General features: G+C 43.0%; 2 protein-coding genes across 4 annotated transcripts; both read left to right on the forward strand.

Annotated features, from left to right (window-relative positions):
- Positions 1-73: 73 nt before the first annotated feature.
- On the forward strand, positions 74-7,049 carry rasef2 (RAS and EF-hand domain containing 2). The gene is made up of 15 exons (XM_088378263.1): positions 74-485; positions 1,433-1,523; positions 1,665-1,760; positions 2,752-2,867; positions 2,954-3,022; positions 3,603-3,675; positions 3,789-3,835; positions 4,230-4,419; positions 4,490-4,585; positions 5,127-5,265; positions 5,371-5,452; positions 5,975-6,089; positions 6,160-6,273; positions 6,359-6,435; positions 6,512-7,049. The coding sequence occupies exons 1-15, from the start codon at positions 202-204 to the stop codon at positions 6,618-6,620; spliced, it is 1,698 nt and encodes a 565-aa protein (XP_088234389.1). The 5' UTR covers positions 74-201; the 3' UTR covers positions 6,621-7,049.
- Positions 7,050-7,780: 731 nt separating this feature from the next.
- LOC148397224 (uncharacterized) lies at positions 7,781-13,167 on the forward strand. Of its 3 annotated transcripts, none has more exons than XM_088379436.1 (5): positions 7,781-7,905; positions 9,442-9,537; positions 10,578-10,673; positions 11,613-11,708; positions 12,751-13,167. In XM_088379436.1, the coding sequence occupies exons 1-5, from the start codon at positions 7,811-7,813 to the stop codon at positions 12,812-12,814; spliced, it is 447 nt and encodes a 148-aa protein (XP_088235562.1). In that variant the 5' UTR covers positions 7,781-7,810; the 3' UTR covers positions 12,815-13,167. The 3 variants fall into 3 exon arrangements, 1 of the variants encoding a protein (XP_088235562.1); XR_015859144.1 differs by lacking the exon at positions 7,781-7,905 and adding an exon at positions 7,920-8,661; XR_015859145.1 differs by lacking the exon at positions 7,781-7,905 and adding an exon at positions 8,832-9,040.
- The last annotated feature ends 27 nt before the right edge of the window (positions 13,168-13,194 follow it).

The raw sequence follows: 13,194 nt of genomic DNA on the forward strand, positions 1-13,194 counted from the left end.
TGTTATGAAACTGCTACATTTTCCAAATTAAGAGCAAATCGAATGTATTTATTTGCTGTGCGCGGTAGCGGAAGTAACGAGTCGGAAAGCTTGTTCGGATCCGCGTGCGTGGGTTTCTGGGTGACTTGTGAATTGTTTGCTCGTGCTTTTCAAAATGTGACGACAAGTCGCCGCTTGACGTTTTGAAGCTGTGCGTGGAAAATGGAGCAGATCAACCTCCAGAGACTCTTCTGCGCCTGTGACGTCAACCAGTCCGGTAAAATCGAGTTGGACGACTTCACGGTGGTGTGCCGGGAGCTCAACGTGGCCGACTCCGAGGTACAGACGTTGTTTGGCAACTTCGACACGGACGACGAAAGTTGCATCGACTTCGGCAGCTTTGCGTCCAGGTTTCACGAGGTGTTCCAGATGTGGAGCGTGACGGCCTCGCCGCCGGGGATGGACTTCGCGGTCGGGTTCGATGCGGAATGTGCTCTGTCGGAAAGGTGAGCTCGCTTCATTGCACCATATGGAGAAGAATACATACCGTGCAATATTGGATACAAAAAATACAAATCCATTCATAAACATTTTTCTAGGGGATACTTTGCTCCGACAGTCTCACTCAAAAGTTCAAATTATTAGTCTATCTTCATAAGGAACAAAGATGCAAATTAGAGCTGGAATGTCTTTTTTTTTTTTTTTTTTTTTTTTTTTTTTTTTAACCCCCTCGTGATGGTTGCAGATGGGCCGGGAACCAATTAAATCAAATAGGATCATTCATCAAAAAATTTATCTTTCTTTTTTGGTCTTGGGAATGTAAAAATTGCCTTTGAGAAAGTATCACTCAATTGATGTATTTTTTCTATTCCATTAAGAAATACACATTTCCAATCATAATGTGATTCATCAGGGATAGATTTGCTTTTGTGTCATGAAACTAATTACGTATTAGATACAGTCAAACGTTTTTCAAATTGAGCATCTGACCCATTTAAAAGAGGAAGGGCAGCGTGTCAGAAGAGGGAAAAAGTCATCGTTTTCATTTGCTGACACTCGGCGGCTCAGCGTCAGGAAATAGTTGTTGGAATTGTACAAGCGTACAAAGCACCTGACGAGTGCAGAAACCCACTTTCCGTGGTCAGCCCTGGGAATTTTTGGAGCGTGACGTAAAGCGTCAAGCGACATTCCTTGCTCAAGGAAGTGGTGCGACGCGAGGCCGTCAAAAGCCACTTTCCATGCTCAGCCCTGGGAATTTTTGGAGCGTCAAGTGACGTGAAGCGTCAAGTGACATTCCTCGCTCAAGGAAGCGGTGCTACGTGTGGCTACCGTCGCCGCTGCCGCCGCACCTGTTTTGTCCTCAACTCGCATCCGGATGCAGGTCTATCTTTAGCCGGCCGCATATCTGGTGCGGCCACGTTTCCCATTTGACTTTTCCATTGTGTGGACGCAGAGCGGAGGACATGAACGACAGCCGGCTTTTGGAACTCGAGGATGACACGCAGGAGCGACTCGCGGGCACGAAGGAAAGAGCCAGGGCTGAGGTGAGGGCTGCGTTTCAATCCAAACAGCAGCCTCGCATCCAAAGTCGTAAGAAGGGATTGGCGCTCGCTCGCTTCCTCTTCAAAGGGGCTCCGGTGATGACGGATTGACTTTCTCTGACCGCTTGGCTTTTGTGTCCAAAGGAGCGCAAAAAAATGGAACAAGCCCTGTGCAACGTGCAGAGGAAAGACGAGAACCAGATTGCCGACCTGCGGGCTACGGCAGAGCGACTGTCACAGGTGGGCCAAAACGCAACAACCACCGACCGACCGGCCAGTAGCTTCTGGTATAGTATATTATAGATAGATATTCTCCACAAGAGAAACACAACAGGCAGCTGTGGCAAAAGTATGTCATTTGTGCAAAATCAAGACTGTTGTGGGAGTTTACGTTCAACTCGTGTACCTGACAGCAAGAAAACAAGTCGCGTTCTGGTTTAGTTGCTTTTCACGCAGTCAAAATTCCAAGGGTGCCGAGCTCCCCCCAAACAAAAAAACCCAGCGGCTTTCTTTCCTTTACGGGTCCAATCTGATTGGCTCTTTCGACACGTCACTCCAAGTTGGCTATAGTGTGGAACTTGCATCATGGAATGAAGCGGCAAACCGTTGCCATCTAAATTTGGACTTGATGACGTTTATTTTTAGTTCTTGCATCTCTTGCTCGAACAAGTCCTTTGAATTAGATTCTCTTGCACGGCGGTGTCCGGAAAAACAGGTTCTAGGACAGAGCCCGACACGGAATCAGGAGTCACCTCAAACGTTCGTACGGTGATGTCTCAATGTTTCATTGGCATTGCATTGAGTGAGTGGTGCAGGCAAACAACTACAAAGTAGAAGGAAATGATTTCCATTCAGCATTTGGCTGGTAACCCATTTCGGGGTGTCCCCCGCCCCCTGCCCGATGACTGCTAGGATAGGCTCCAGCACCCCTGTGGGGACAAGCGCTATAGAAAATGGATGGATCGAAGCGCGCTCCTCAGCTATTTGAAGCTTTTCTTAACAAAGTCATTGCTGCGTGTGCAAATAAGCCACCAGTGGCAGGCACGGCAGCCGAGTTGACTTCTGAAGGGTTTTTGTGCGTGGAGTCGAGCAGAGTCTCGCTTGGCCCCCTCCGAGGAGGAGGAGGAACCGGAAGTCAGCAGACGCGTGGGCCAACTTTTCCAGATGAGTTCATTTGGAGCGAGCGGGGTTAGGGGTCGCTCACCCTCACTCAGCTCACATGTTTTCTCAGGAGAACAAAACGCTGCGCTCGTGGCTGCTGCGGGCCCAGAGCGACGTGGGTGCGCTGCGCTCCGAGCTAGACGAGCTCAAGAAGATGTACGCCGACCAACAGGCTCAGTACCAACGGTCAGCAGCAGCAGCACCGCCGTCGAGCGGAAGCGCCAAACTGCCTTTTGATTCTCACGTCCTCACGTTTGCGTTTGTGGCCGCAGAGAAACAAACGAATTAAAGAAGATGGTGATTGAGTACGAGTCTTACGCCAGTCAAGTCCAGATTCTCCAGTAAGTGTCTGCGATAGGCCACATCCAGAAAGCAGGGAGCAGGACTTTCTGGTTGTGACAGAGCACATTTATCCTTTTTGCTCAATTTTACTTCTTTATTTTTCTTCCAATGAATTCAAAGTCGTTTTTGAACGTTTGTGTCACGTTGCCTCGACTCAACCACGACCTGGATGACTTGGAGTATATGGTGGAAAAAAAAAAAAAAAAGTTTAGTTCTTCATGCTATTTTTCATAGCCATTGTGACAGGATGCTCAATGTGGCATAGTGCAGCCAATTATTCTGTTAGGGTCACTTAATTCTACTTTGATTTTTGTATTTAATTATTCGTTTGTGTGCAAATGTCCAAATCCGCTTTCCGGTTGTCGTGAAACATGCATCAAACTAACTTTTATTCTGGCCTTTTTTTTTAGCAAAAATTAGCATCGCTAGTAGACCAGGAAATGACGTCAAACGTCACGGGAAGTTGCCGGCCGTCGTTAGGGCTGTGTTCTTTGCCGGGTCCCTTTCAAATAAAAAAAACAAAAAACAAATTGTCCCCCAAAAGAGGTGTTGAAAGGATCACCTGACGTTTCTTGGCAGGGACTTGAACAAGCAGTTGTCCGACAGGAACGCCAGCCTGCGCTCCGAGTTGGCGTCCGAAGCCAGACGCAAGGCAAGTCTGCCGGAGTCCATTTGGCGCAAAAACCCTGAGCCAAAGTTGCCTGACCTGACCTGACCTGACCTGACCTGAGTTGACCTGTTGTTTGTCTCCTTCTGTCCTTGCAGCTCCCTGCTAAGAATGAAGCGCCTGCTCGGCAGACCACGCCCATCAGGTAGAGCACCCTCAAACACCACAGGTCTGCCTGCATTTCAATAATGCCATCTGTATTTGGAACTATTTGCGCTGATTTTAAGGAAGTGACAGCTAAAATGAACTCGTAGGAAGTTAACGTTGGCAAAGTGACTGGAAACTATTTGGTGCTTTTCCATTTTGTCCACATGATAGGATGATGACATAAAAGTGATGGAATGTTTGCGCTTAAAAAAAAAACCAAAATGATGGAAAAATTGGAGATGCTAAGATATGAACAAAACACTGCCATTTTCTTTGTTTGTGAAAGAACACAAAAGCTAGTAAAAAGTTACTGTATGTTGGAAATAGGACTGGAAAAGTGAAAAAATAATTGCAAGTACATGAAATATTTGTGCGCTTGCGGTGGGGGGCAGCTCAGAGTCCAGCGTGTCCACCCTGTCCACCCTGTTCAACGTGTCCCTGTGGGCCGACAAGTACCTGGACAGCGGCGTCTCGCTGGCCCCGGACACCACTGAGAGCTCAGCCAGCGACCTGGACCAGGACTTGGACACGGACGACGGCCGAGGCTCCACAGAGACCATCCACCGCAGCTGCTCTTGCGAGGTCAGACACGGGGCGAGGCGTGCCCGCTTCAGACGTAGCCTTGTCATCAATGTGTTCATCTGTGTCGCAGCTGTTGGACGCCAATTCCGAGGCGGGGCTGTCTTTGGCGCAGAGCTTTGGTTCGACGTCGTCCATGCGAAAGCAGCTGTCTGCCTTCGCCAAAGAGGTAGTCGCCACTCACCCCCCTAAAGTAGATCAATATGATCAGTCAACAACAAAGGTGGCAGAAAAAAATCGGTTTTGGCAATTGAAAAGGAAAATCCAATCTCCAAGAAGGTCACCAGAGTATAGACCATGTATTAATAGTTATTAAAGGAGGAAGTTTAAAGAAACACTTTTCTTTTTGGGAATCTTAGCACAGTCATGATGAGAATAAAGCCAAATCAAATCACTTTAGAAAAAAAAAGCTGTAGTATTGCATTTTAAAAACGTATTTTATTTAAATGTGAAAAAAAAAAACCAAATAGTCCCTGCGAGAATGTACTTTTATTAGCCATATATATGTATCGTTCTATTAGGTACGTCGTCAGTCTCACGAGACAATCCAAAACAAATCTTTTTTAAATGAAAGAAAAAAGAGAGCTATTCTTCTTACTGTATGTTGACCTTGACAAGGCGGCTTTGTTGGTTCACATACTGGGATCAAAGCGCTCTGGAGACTTGCGACCTAGCACGCGGCGCTAACCCTTGTGCTACGTTTGGCTCAGAAGGCCGACCTGGACGAGCCTGACGGCGCCTTGCCCATGTACCATCTGGTCTTGGCGGGAGACACCGGAGCGGGCAAGTCCAGCTTCCTGATGCGGCTGGCGCTCAACCAGTTCAGAGCGGACATGCAGACCACGCTGGGTACGTTGGCAATGGAAGTCGAACGGACCCTCGCTTTGCTACATTGCAGTACGCTACGCCAGACCTAACGTGAAGCCCAATTGTTGTTTTTTTTTTCTGTGTCAGGGGTGGATTTCCAGATCAAGAAGATGCTGGTGGACGGACAGAAGACCAACCTGAAGATATGGGACACGGCCGGACAGGAAAGGTGACGCAATCATTCGCATTCAAAAAGAAACAAATACAATGCGGGGCGGGGAAGGACCCAATGTACAGCTGTGCGAAAAAGAGGCCGATACCTTGAAATATTGCCCAACAACCCTGCCCCACCCCTGCCTTTCTGCAAGTTGTACTCTTGTGGATTTTTCAAACTTGAAGCTGCAATAATATGCATTTATTTCAGCGATTCTTTTGCATACCACTCGAGGGAGCTCCAAAAAATGAACATATGACAAAGGACTCTCCACTTTGGACTACTATACTAAGAAAATTAAATGAATGATAAGTATATAATATACGACTATTTTCTAAAAGGTGTATTTTGTCGAGAAGCTGTGATTGGTCAGCATAAAACATTGTAAGATGTTTTCGTGCAAAAATAAAAATGCAGCTTTATATTCTGCTCATGAAAAAAGATTTTCCTGCTCCTGTTTTGACTTTGTTCTCATACTTTTTCTCATCTTTACTCATTTGCTCAATGGATAACGAATGCTTTTTTGTTTGGCGGCAGGTTCCGTAGTATCGCTAGGTCGTACTTCCGCAAAGCCAACGGAGTTTTTCTCTTGTACGACGTGACTTCTGAGAGCAGCTTCCTCAACATCCGCGACTGGCTGGATCAGATTCAGGTAGCTACTTGTCGTTGCCGCCACCGACCAAAACGGCCCGCCTCACTGGCGTGTTCTGCTCTTCGTCCAGGATGCCGCGGAGGACAAAGTCCCGGTTTGCATTATTGGCAACAAGGTGGACATGAGGGAGCAGTTGCCCGCCAAACGCTGCGTCAGCACGCTGGAAGGAGAGAAGTTGGCTATGGTTTGTTCAATTGCATTCTTGCAGTGTTGATTTGCATTTTCTGGAGCTTGTTCAGTCTGAGCGTGATTATCTGGTGCTGTTGCAGGCGTACGGCGCCTTGTTCTTCGAAACCAGCGCGAAAGATGGAACCAACGTGGTGGAAGCGGTGCTCCATCTGGCCAGGTTGCTTTCATTTGTTTTCCTTCGGCTCTCGTTTGGATGACTGACTTTGTGTTGCCATTGTTTGTTCCTTTCAAAGAGAAGTGAAAAAGAACGTGAAAGCGGAGAAACCCATGCCCAAGACATCTCCGGTGGACCTCTTGGCCACAAACGCCAAGAAGACTTTTGGCACATGCTGCCGCCTATAGTAGATGCACATTTGGGATCAAATCATCTGAAATTTTTGTAATGAACTGTGTCTTCATGTGGAATTCTTGCTCCTGAAGGTCATTTTATTCTCAGCATTTTTTTTAAATGGGATATTAACCTCACTTAAATCCAAAGAAAGTTTTCTCTATTGCCTGCAAAAAACACTTGTACAAATACCAATATATTGTATATAATCTGCGTATGTTGATACGCTGCATATTTTTATATTTACTGGCTTGTAAATACTTTTACCAATTCTACATTTCTCCTATTGTTTTACAAGCCAAGTGGGATGATTGTTGAGCACTTTGTGAGGTTGAATGAAACACTGTACCCTAATGTAGACAATATAACATCTATTTAAACACGTCACTAGTCGAAGCACTTTTTTTTTTCAATTAAAATCTTCTGGGAAGATAGACACGAAATTCTGCTTTGGTTGGTGTTTTCTGTTATCTTGCAGTCGAAGTCCAAATTCAAATCCAGTTGAGATGTGGTCTTCCACAGCTATGTGATCGACTCAAACGTTTGATTTCGGTCATGTGACGCTGAAATGACGCCATTGGGTGGAACTTCCGCTGAAATTCAAATCTGTGGGCGTGGCTCGCAACACGGAAGACGGATAATATTCTAATATTTTGGGATAGGATATTTGAGTTTTCTGAAGCTGTATGCCATAATCAGCAATATTAAAATAATCAAAGGCTTGCAATATTTCAGTTGATTTTTAATGAATCCAGAATGTATGACATTTGTGTTTTTTTAATTGCATTACAGAAAATAAAGAACTTTATCACAATATTCAAATTTTCTGAGGCAGCCCTGTACATACAGACAAGGGAGAAAAGAAAGTGTGCTGAGACGGGCGTCGAACCCGCAACATCATGCGTAAGAGGTGGTATCTGTAAGTCTACTAAATAAAACAGCGGTTGCTATATGACGTTTGCTACGTCGCAGTCATGTGATGCGTCGAACTCTGCGTCTGCTCCCAGCCACAAACGCCGAATTTCGACGATTCTTCCTGGTCAACGGTTGTAAATGATTGCGTTGATTAAAAAAGAAAAACTTTATTTAACTCTAATTTTAAGTTTACCGTTTTAGATAAGCGGATATTACGTCGCAGTCATGTGCCGCGGAAATGACGTCAATAGGCGAAACTTCCGCCGAGATTCAAACCAGTGAGCGCGAAATGGCCGTGGGCGCGACAGCGGATACAAGCATGACGATTATCAACAGAAATATCTTTATTTTCTGCTTGCAACTGGACCGTCTGGAGCGTACACGGTAAATACAACTCATTGTTTTTAAAAAGAAGTACTTTTGTAGCCCCGAAAAGCGAGTGAGTGTGGCGGGCGTCGAGCTCGGCGTCTGCTGCCAGCCACAAACGCCGAATTTCGACGATTCTTCCTGGTCAACGGTTATAAATGATTGCGTTGATTTAAAAAGAAAAACTTTATTTAACTCTACTTTTAACTTTGCCGTTTTAGATAAGCGGGTATTACGCGGAAATGACGTCAGTAGGCGGGGCTTCCGCCCAAATTCAAATCCGTGGCCGCGATGGCTGCGAATGGACGCGAGCGAGATAGCGGATACAAACACGACGATTAGCAACAGAAATGTCTTTATTTTCTGCTTGCAACTGGACCGTCTAGAGCGTACACGGTAAATACAACTCATTGTTTTTAAAAAGAAGTACTTTTGTAGCCCCGAAAAGCGAGTGAGTGTGGCGGGCGTCGAGCTCGGCGTCTGCTGCCAGCCACAAACGCCGAATTTCGACGATTCTTCCTGGTCAACGGTTTTAAATGATTGCGTTGATTTAAAAAGAAAAACTTTATTTAACTCTACTTTTAACTTTGCCGTTTTAGATAAGCGGGTTTTACGCGGAAATGACGTCAGTAGGCGGGGCTTCCGCCCAAATTCAAATCCGTGGCCGCGATGGCTGCGAATGGACGCGAGCGAGATAGCGGATACAAACACGACGATTAGCAACAGAAATGTCTTTATTTTCTGCTTGCAACTGGACCGTCTAGAGCGTACACGGTAAATACAACTCATTGTTTTTAAAAAGAAGTACTTTTGTAGCCCCGAAAAGCAAGTGAGTGTGGCGGGCGTCGAGCTCGGCGTCTGCTGCCAGCCACAAACGCCGAATTTCGACGATTCTTCCTGGTCAACGGTTATAAATGATTGCGTTGATTTAAAAAGAAAAACTTTATTTAACTCTACTTTTAACTTTGCCGTTTTAGATAAGCGGGTATTACGCGGAAATGAAGCCAGTAGGCGTGGCTTCCGCCAAAATTCAAATCCGTGGCCGCGGATGGCTGCGAATGGACGCGAGCGAGGTAGCGGATACAAACACGACGATTAGCAACAGAAATATCTTTATTTTCTGCTCACAACTGGACCGTCTAGAGCGTATACGGTAAATACAACTCATTGTGTTTAAAAACAAGTACTATTGTAGTCTCAAAAAAGCGAGTGAGTGGGGGGGCCGTCGTCGAATTCGGCGTCTGCTGCCAGCCATAGACGCCGAATTTCGACGATTCTCCCTGGTCAACGGTTGTAAATTATTGCGTTGATTAAAAATAAAACTTTATTTAACTCTACTTTTAACTTTGCCGTTTTAGTTAAGCGGGTATTACGTCGCAGTAATGTGCCGTCGAAATGAAGTCAATAGGGGAGGGAAACTCCCGCCAAGATTCAAATCCGTGGGCGCGAAATGGCCGTTAGCGCGACAGCGGATACAAACACGACGTAGTCGCGTTGCCTTATATCTTTGAATGTCTTGAGGGTAAATGTTAATGTTTAATTTCATTCCTTTAGGTTACATGGTGTTTGTTGGCTGTATGTTTTCCACTGTAAGAAGAATGAATATACACATCAGTTGGAGGCTCGCATCATTGACCAGGCGCTACAATGGTGAGTAGCCCTTCCTTCCTCCATTTATGTTAAACACCTCCTATTTCATGTCTAACAGTAATTGATTTAACACATAACCGTAAGTAAATTGTGTGTGGGCACTGTCAATTTAATATGTGTAATTATACTGCCTAATCTGTCACTGAGTATATTGTTGCAAAGTAATATAAGAAATAATCCAAGATTGTAATTCAGAATAGTTTTCAAAAGACGACCATTAGAATTATATACAAATCTGATTACCCTGAACACAAGTAATTTCTTAAATCACAAATTCTTCTATTCAAAGATTTGGTCAGACTGCTCAAATGATGCCTAACAGTAATTAATGTAACACATAACCATAAGTAAATTGAGTGTGGGCACTCTTAAGTTAACAAGTGATTATACTGCCTAATCTCTTACCGAGTATGTTGTTGCAAAGTAATATAAGAAAAGATCCGAAGTAGTAATCCAGTGTTTAATATGTTCTATCAGGGCTCAAGTCAAAATTTGGTACCCTCATGTGGTGAAATTTGGAATTGCATCACATCCAATTTTGCCTGGGAACAAACAGATTAAATAAATCGTAGTCTTAAATAAGCCACCCCTTCTCAAACAAGTAAACTGCCCATTTTGCGGAGTAGATGTTCTGTTAATACCTAGTATTTAAACAGTCATAATTTAAAATACTTTCAACATTCATTCATCCATTAAACCACCGTTAGTCCACTCGCTCTTATTACCAACTCCTATCAATTTAACTAAGCGCTTAATACGTCCTATCAGGTCTCAAGTCAAGATTTGGCACTGTACTTTGTTGAAATTGGCAATTGCAGCAAATCCAATTTTGCCAGGGAAGAAAAATAGTCTTACATGTTCCCATTAAATAAATTAAATAAGTCTTGCTTGTTCCCACTCCTTTTGAAAAAAGTAGTTTAAAACGAGGGCCCCTCCCTCAACCTTTAACCCGAACGAGCCCTAAGCCCGCACGTCACATTGTGTTGCATCTGCAAATGTTGCTTGAAGCCAAATGTTAAAGTTTTCTTTCATTCCATTAGGTTTCACGGTGTTGGTCGGCTGTACGTTTTCCACCGTCAGGAGAATGAATATACAAATCAGTTGGAGGCTCGCATCATTGACCAGTCGCTCCAATGGTGAGTACCCATTTCTTCCTCCATTTATGTTAAACACCTCCTATTTTATGTTTAACAGTAATTGATTTAACACATAACCATAAGTAAATTGAGTGTGGGCACGCTCAAGTTAACATATGCGATTATACTGCCTAATCTCTCACCGAGTATATTGTTGCAAAGTAATATAAGAAAAGATCCAAAGTTGTAATTCAGAATATTTTTCAAAAGAAGGCCATTAGAATTATATACAAATGTGATTACCGTGAACATAATAACAAGCTATTTGTTAAATCACAAATTCTTCAATCCAAAGATTTGGTTAGATTATCACACTCCTCAAAGTGAAGCAAAAGTGTTTACCTAAAAAATATTCAAAAGCATATTCAAACTATGTCTAATTCAGAACATTCATGTTGCCCACCCCTCGGCATTATTATCAATTTGTATCACTTCAACTAAGTGTTTAATATGTCCTATCAGGTCTCAAGTCAAAATTTGGCACCATCATGTGGTGTAATTTGGAATTGTAGCACATCCAATTTTGCCTGGGAACAAACAGATTAAATAAGTCTTACTTCTTGCCAATCCTCCCCAATTTTGCCAGGGAACAAAAATAGATTAAATAAACTAAATAAGTTTTACTTCTTCCCATTAAATGAGTTTAATACGTCCTATCAGGTCTCAAGTCAAGATTTGGCACCGTACTTTGTTGAAATTTGCAATTGCAGCAAATCCTATTTTGCCTGGGAACAAAAATAGATGAAACAAATTAAATAAGCCATTAAATAAATTAAATAAGTCTTGCTTGTTCGCACTCCTTTTCGAAAAAGTAGTTTAAAACAAGGGCCCTTCCCTCAACCTTTAACCCTAACGAGCCCTCACCCCGCACGTCACATTGTGTTGTATCTGCGAATGTTGGTTGAGGCCAAATGTTAAAGTTTTCTTTCATTCCTTTAGGTTCCTCGGTGTTGGTTGGCTGTACGTTTCCCAACGTCAGGAGAATGAATATACAAATCAGTTGGAGGCTCGCATCATTGACCAGGAGCCACAATGGTGAGTACCCATTTCTTCCTCCATTTATGTTAAACCTCCTATTTCATGTTTAACAGTAGTTGATTTAACACTTAAGCATAAGTAAATTGAGTGTGGGCACTCTCAAGTTAACATATGCGATTATACTGCCTAATCTGTCACCGAGTATATTGTTGCAAAGTAATATGAGAAAAGATCCAAAGTTGTAATTCAGAATAGTTTTCAAAAGACGACCATTAGAATTATATACAAATCTGATTACCCTGAACATAAATAATTTCTTAAATCACAAATTCTTCTATTCAAAGATTTGGTCAGACTGCTCAAATGATGCCTAACAGTAATTAATGTAACACATAACCATAAGTAAATTGAGTGTGGGCACTCTTAAGTTAACAAGTGATTATACTGCCTAATCTCTTACCGAGTATGTTGTTGCAAAGTAATATAAGAAAAGATCCAAAGTAGTAATCCAGTGTTTAATATGTCCTATTAGGGCTCAAGTCAAAATTTGGCACCCTCATGTGGTGAAATTTGGAATTGCATCACATCCAATTTTGCCTAGGAACAAACAGATTAAATAAATCGTAGTCTTAAATAAGCCACCCCTTCTCAAACAAGTAAACTCTGCCCATTTTGCGCAGTAGATGTTCTGTTAAAACCTAGTATTTAAACAAAGTCATAATTTAAATTACTTTCAACATTCATTCATCCATTAAACCACCACTAGTCCACTCGCTCTTATTACCAACTCCTAGCTATGTAACTAAGCGTTTAATACGTCCTATCAGGTCTCAAGTCAAGATTTGGCACTGTACTTTGTTGAAATTGGCAATTGCAGCAAATCCAATTTTGCCAGGGAAGAAAAATAGTCTTACATGTTCCCATTAAATAAATTAAATAAGTCTTGCTTGTTCCCACTCCTTTTGAAAAAAGTAGTTTAAAAAGAGGGCCCCTCCCTCAACCTTTAACCCGAACGAGCCCTAAGCCCGCACGTCACATTGTGTTGCATCTGCAAATGTTGCTTGAAGCCAAATGTTAAAGTTTTCTTTCATTCCTTTAGGTTCCACGGTGTTGGTTGGCTGTATGTTTTCCACTGTAAGAAGGATAAAAGTCCAACGGTTTGATGTTGGCGAAGACGTCTCCGGTGAGTCCTTCCTTCCTTTTTATTCATGGGAAGTCACAGACAACATAGATAAAGTAACACAATGTTAGAGGTAACTACATTTGTCTTAAATTGGATAGATTACTTCTTTCCACACCATTTCAAACAAGTAAACTGGCCATTTTGTGTTTATACCTAGTATTTATACAGTCATAATTTAAATGAACAAATAAGATTCATTCACTCACCCACTCATTCATTCATTCATTCATTCATTCATTCAGAAGATCCAAAGTTGTGTGTGCTGTGTAATTGAGAATAGATCTCATGTTACTCCACTTGCTCATATGACCAACTTCTATCAAATTAGCTATTAATACGTCCCATCAGGTCTCAAGTCAA

The sequence above is a fragment of the Syngnathus floridae genome, chromosome 6 (assembly GCF_059516105.1).
Source record: "Syngnathus floridae isolate MCC-2025c chromosome 6, RoL_Sflo_1.0, whole genome shotgun sequence".
In the NCBI taxonomy this organism is placed as follows: domain Eukaryota; kingdom Metazoa; phylum Chordata; class Actinopteri; order Syngnathiformes; family Syngnathidae; genus Syngnathus; species Syngnathus floridae.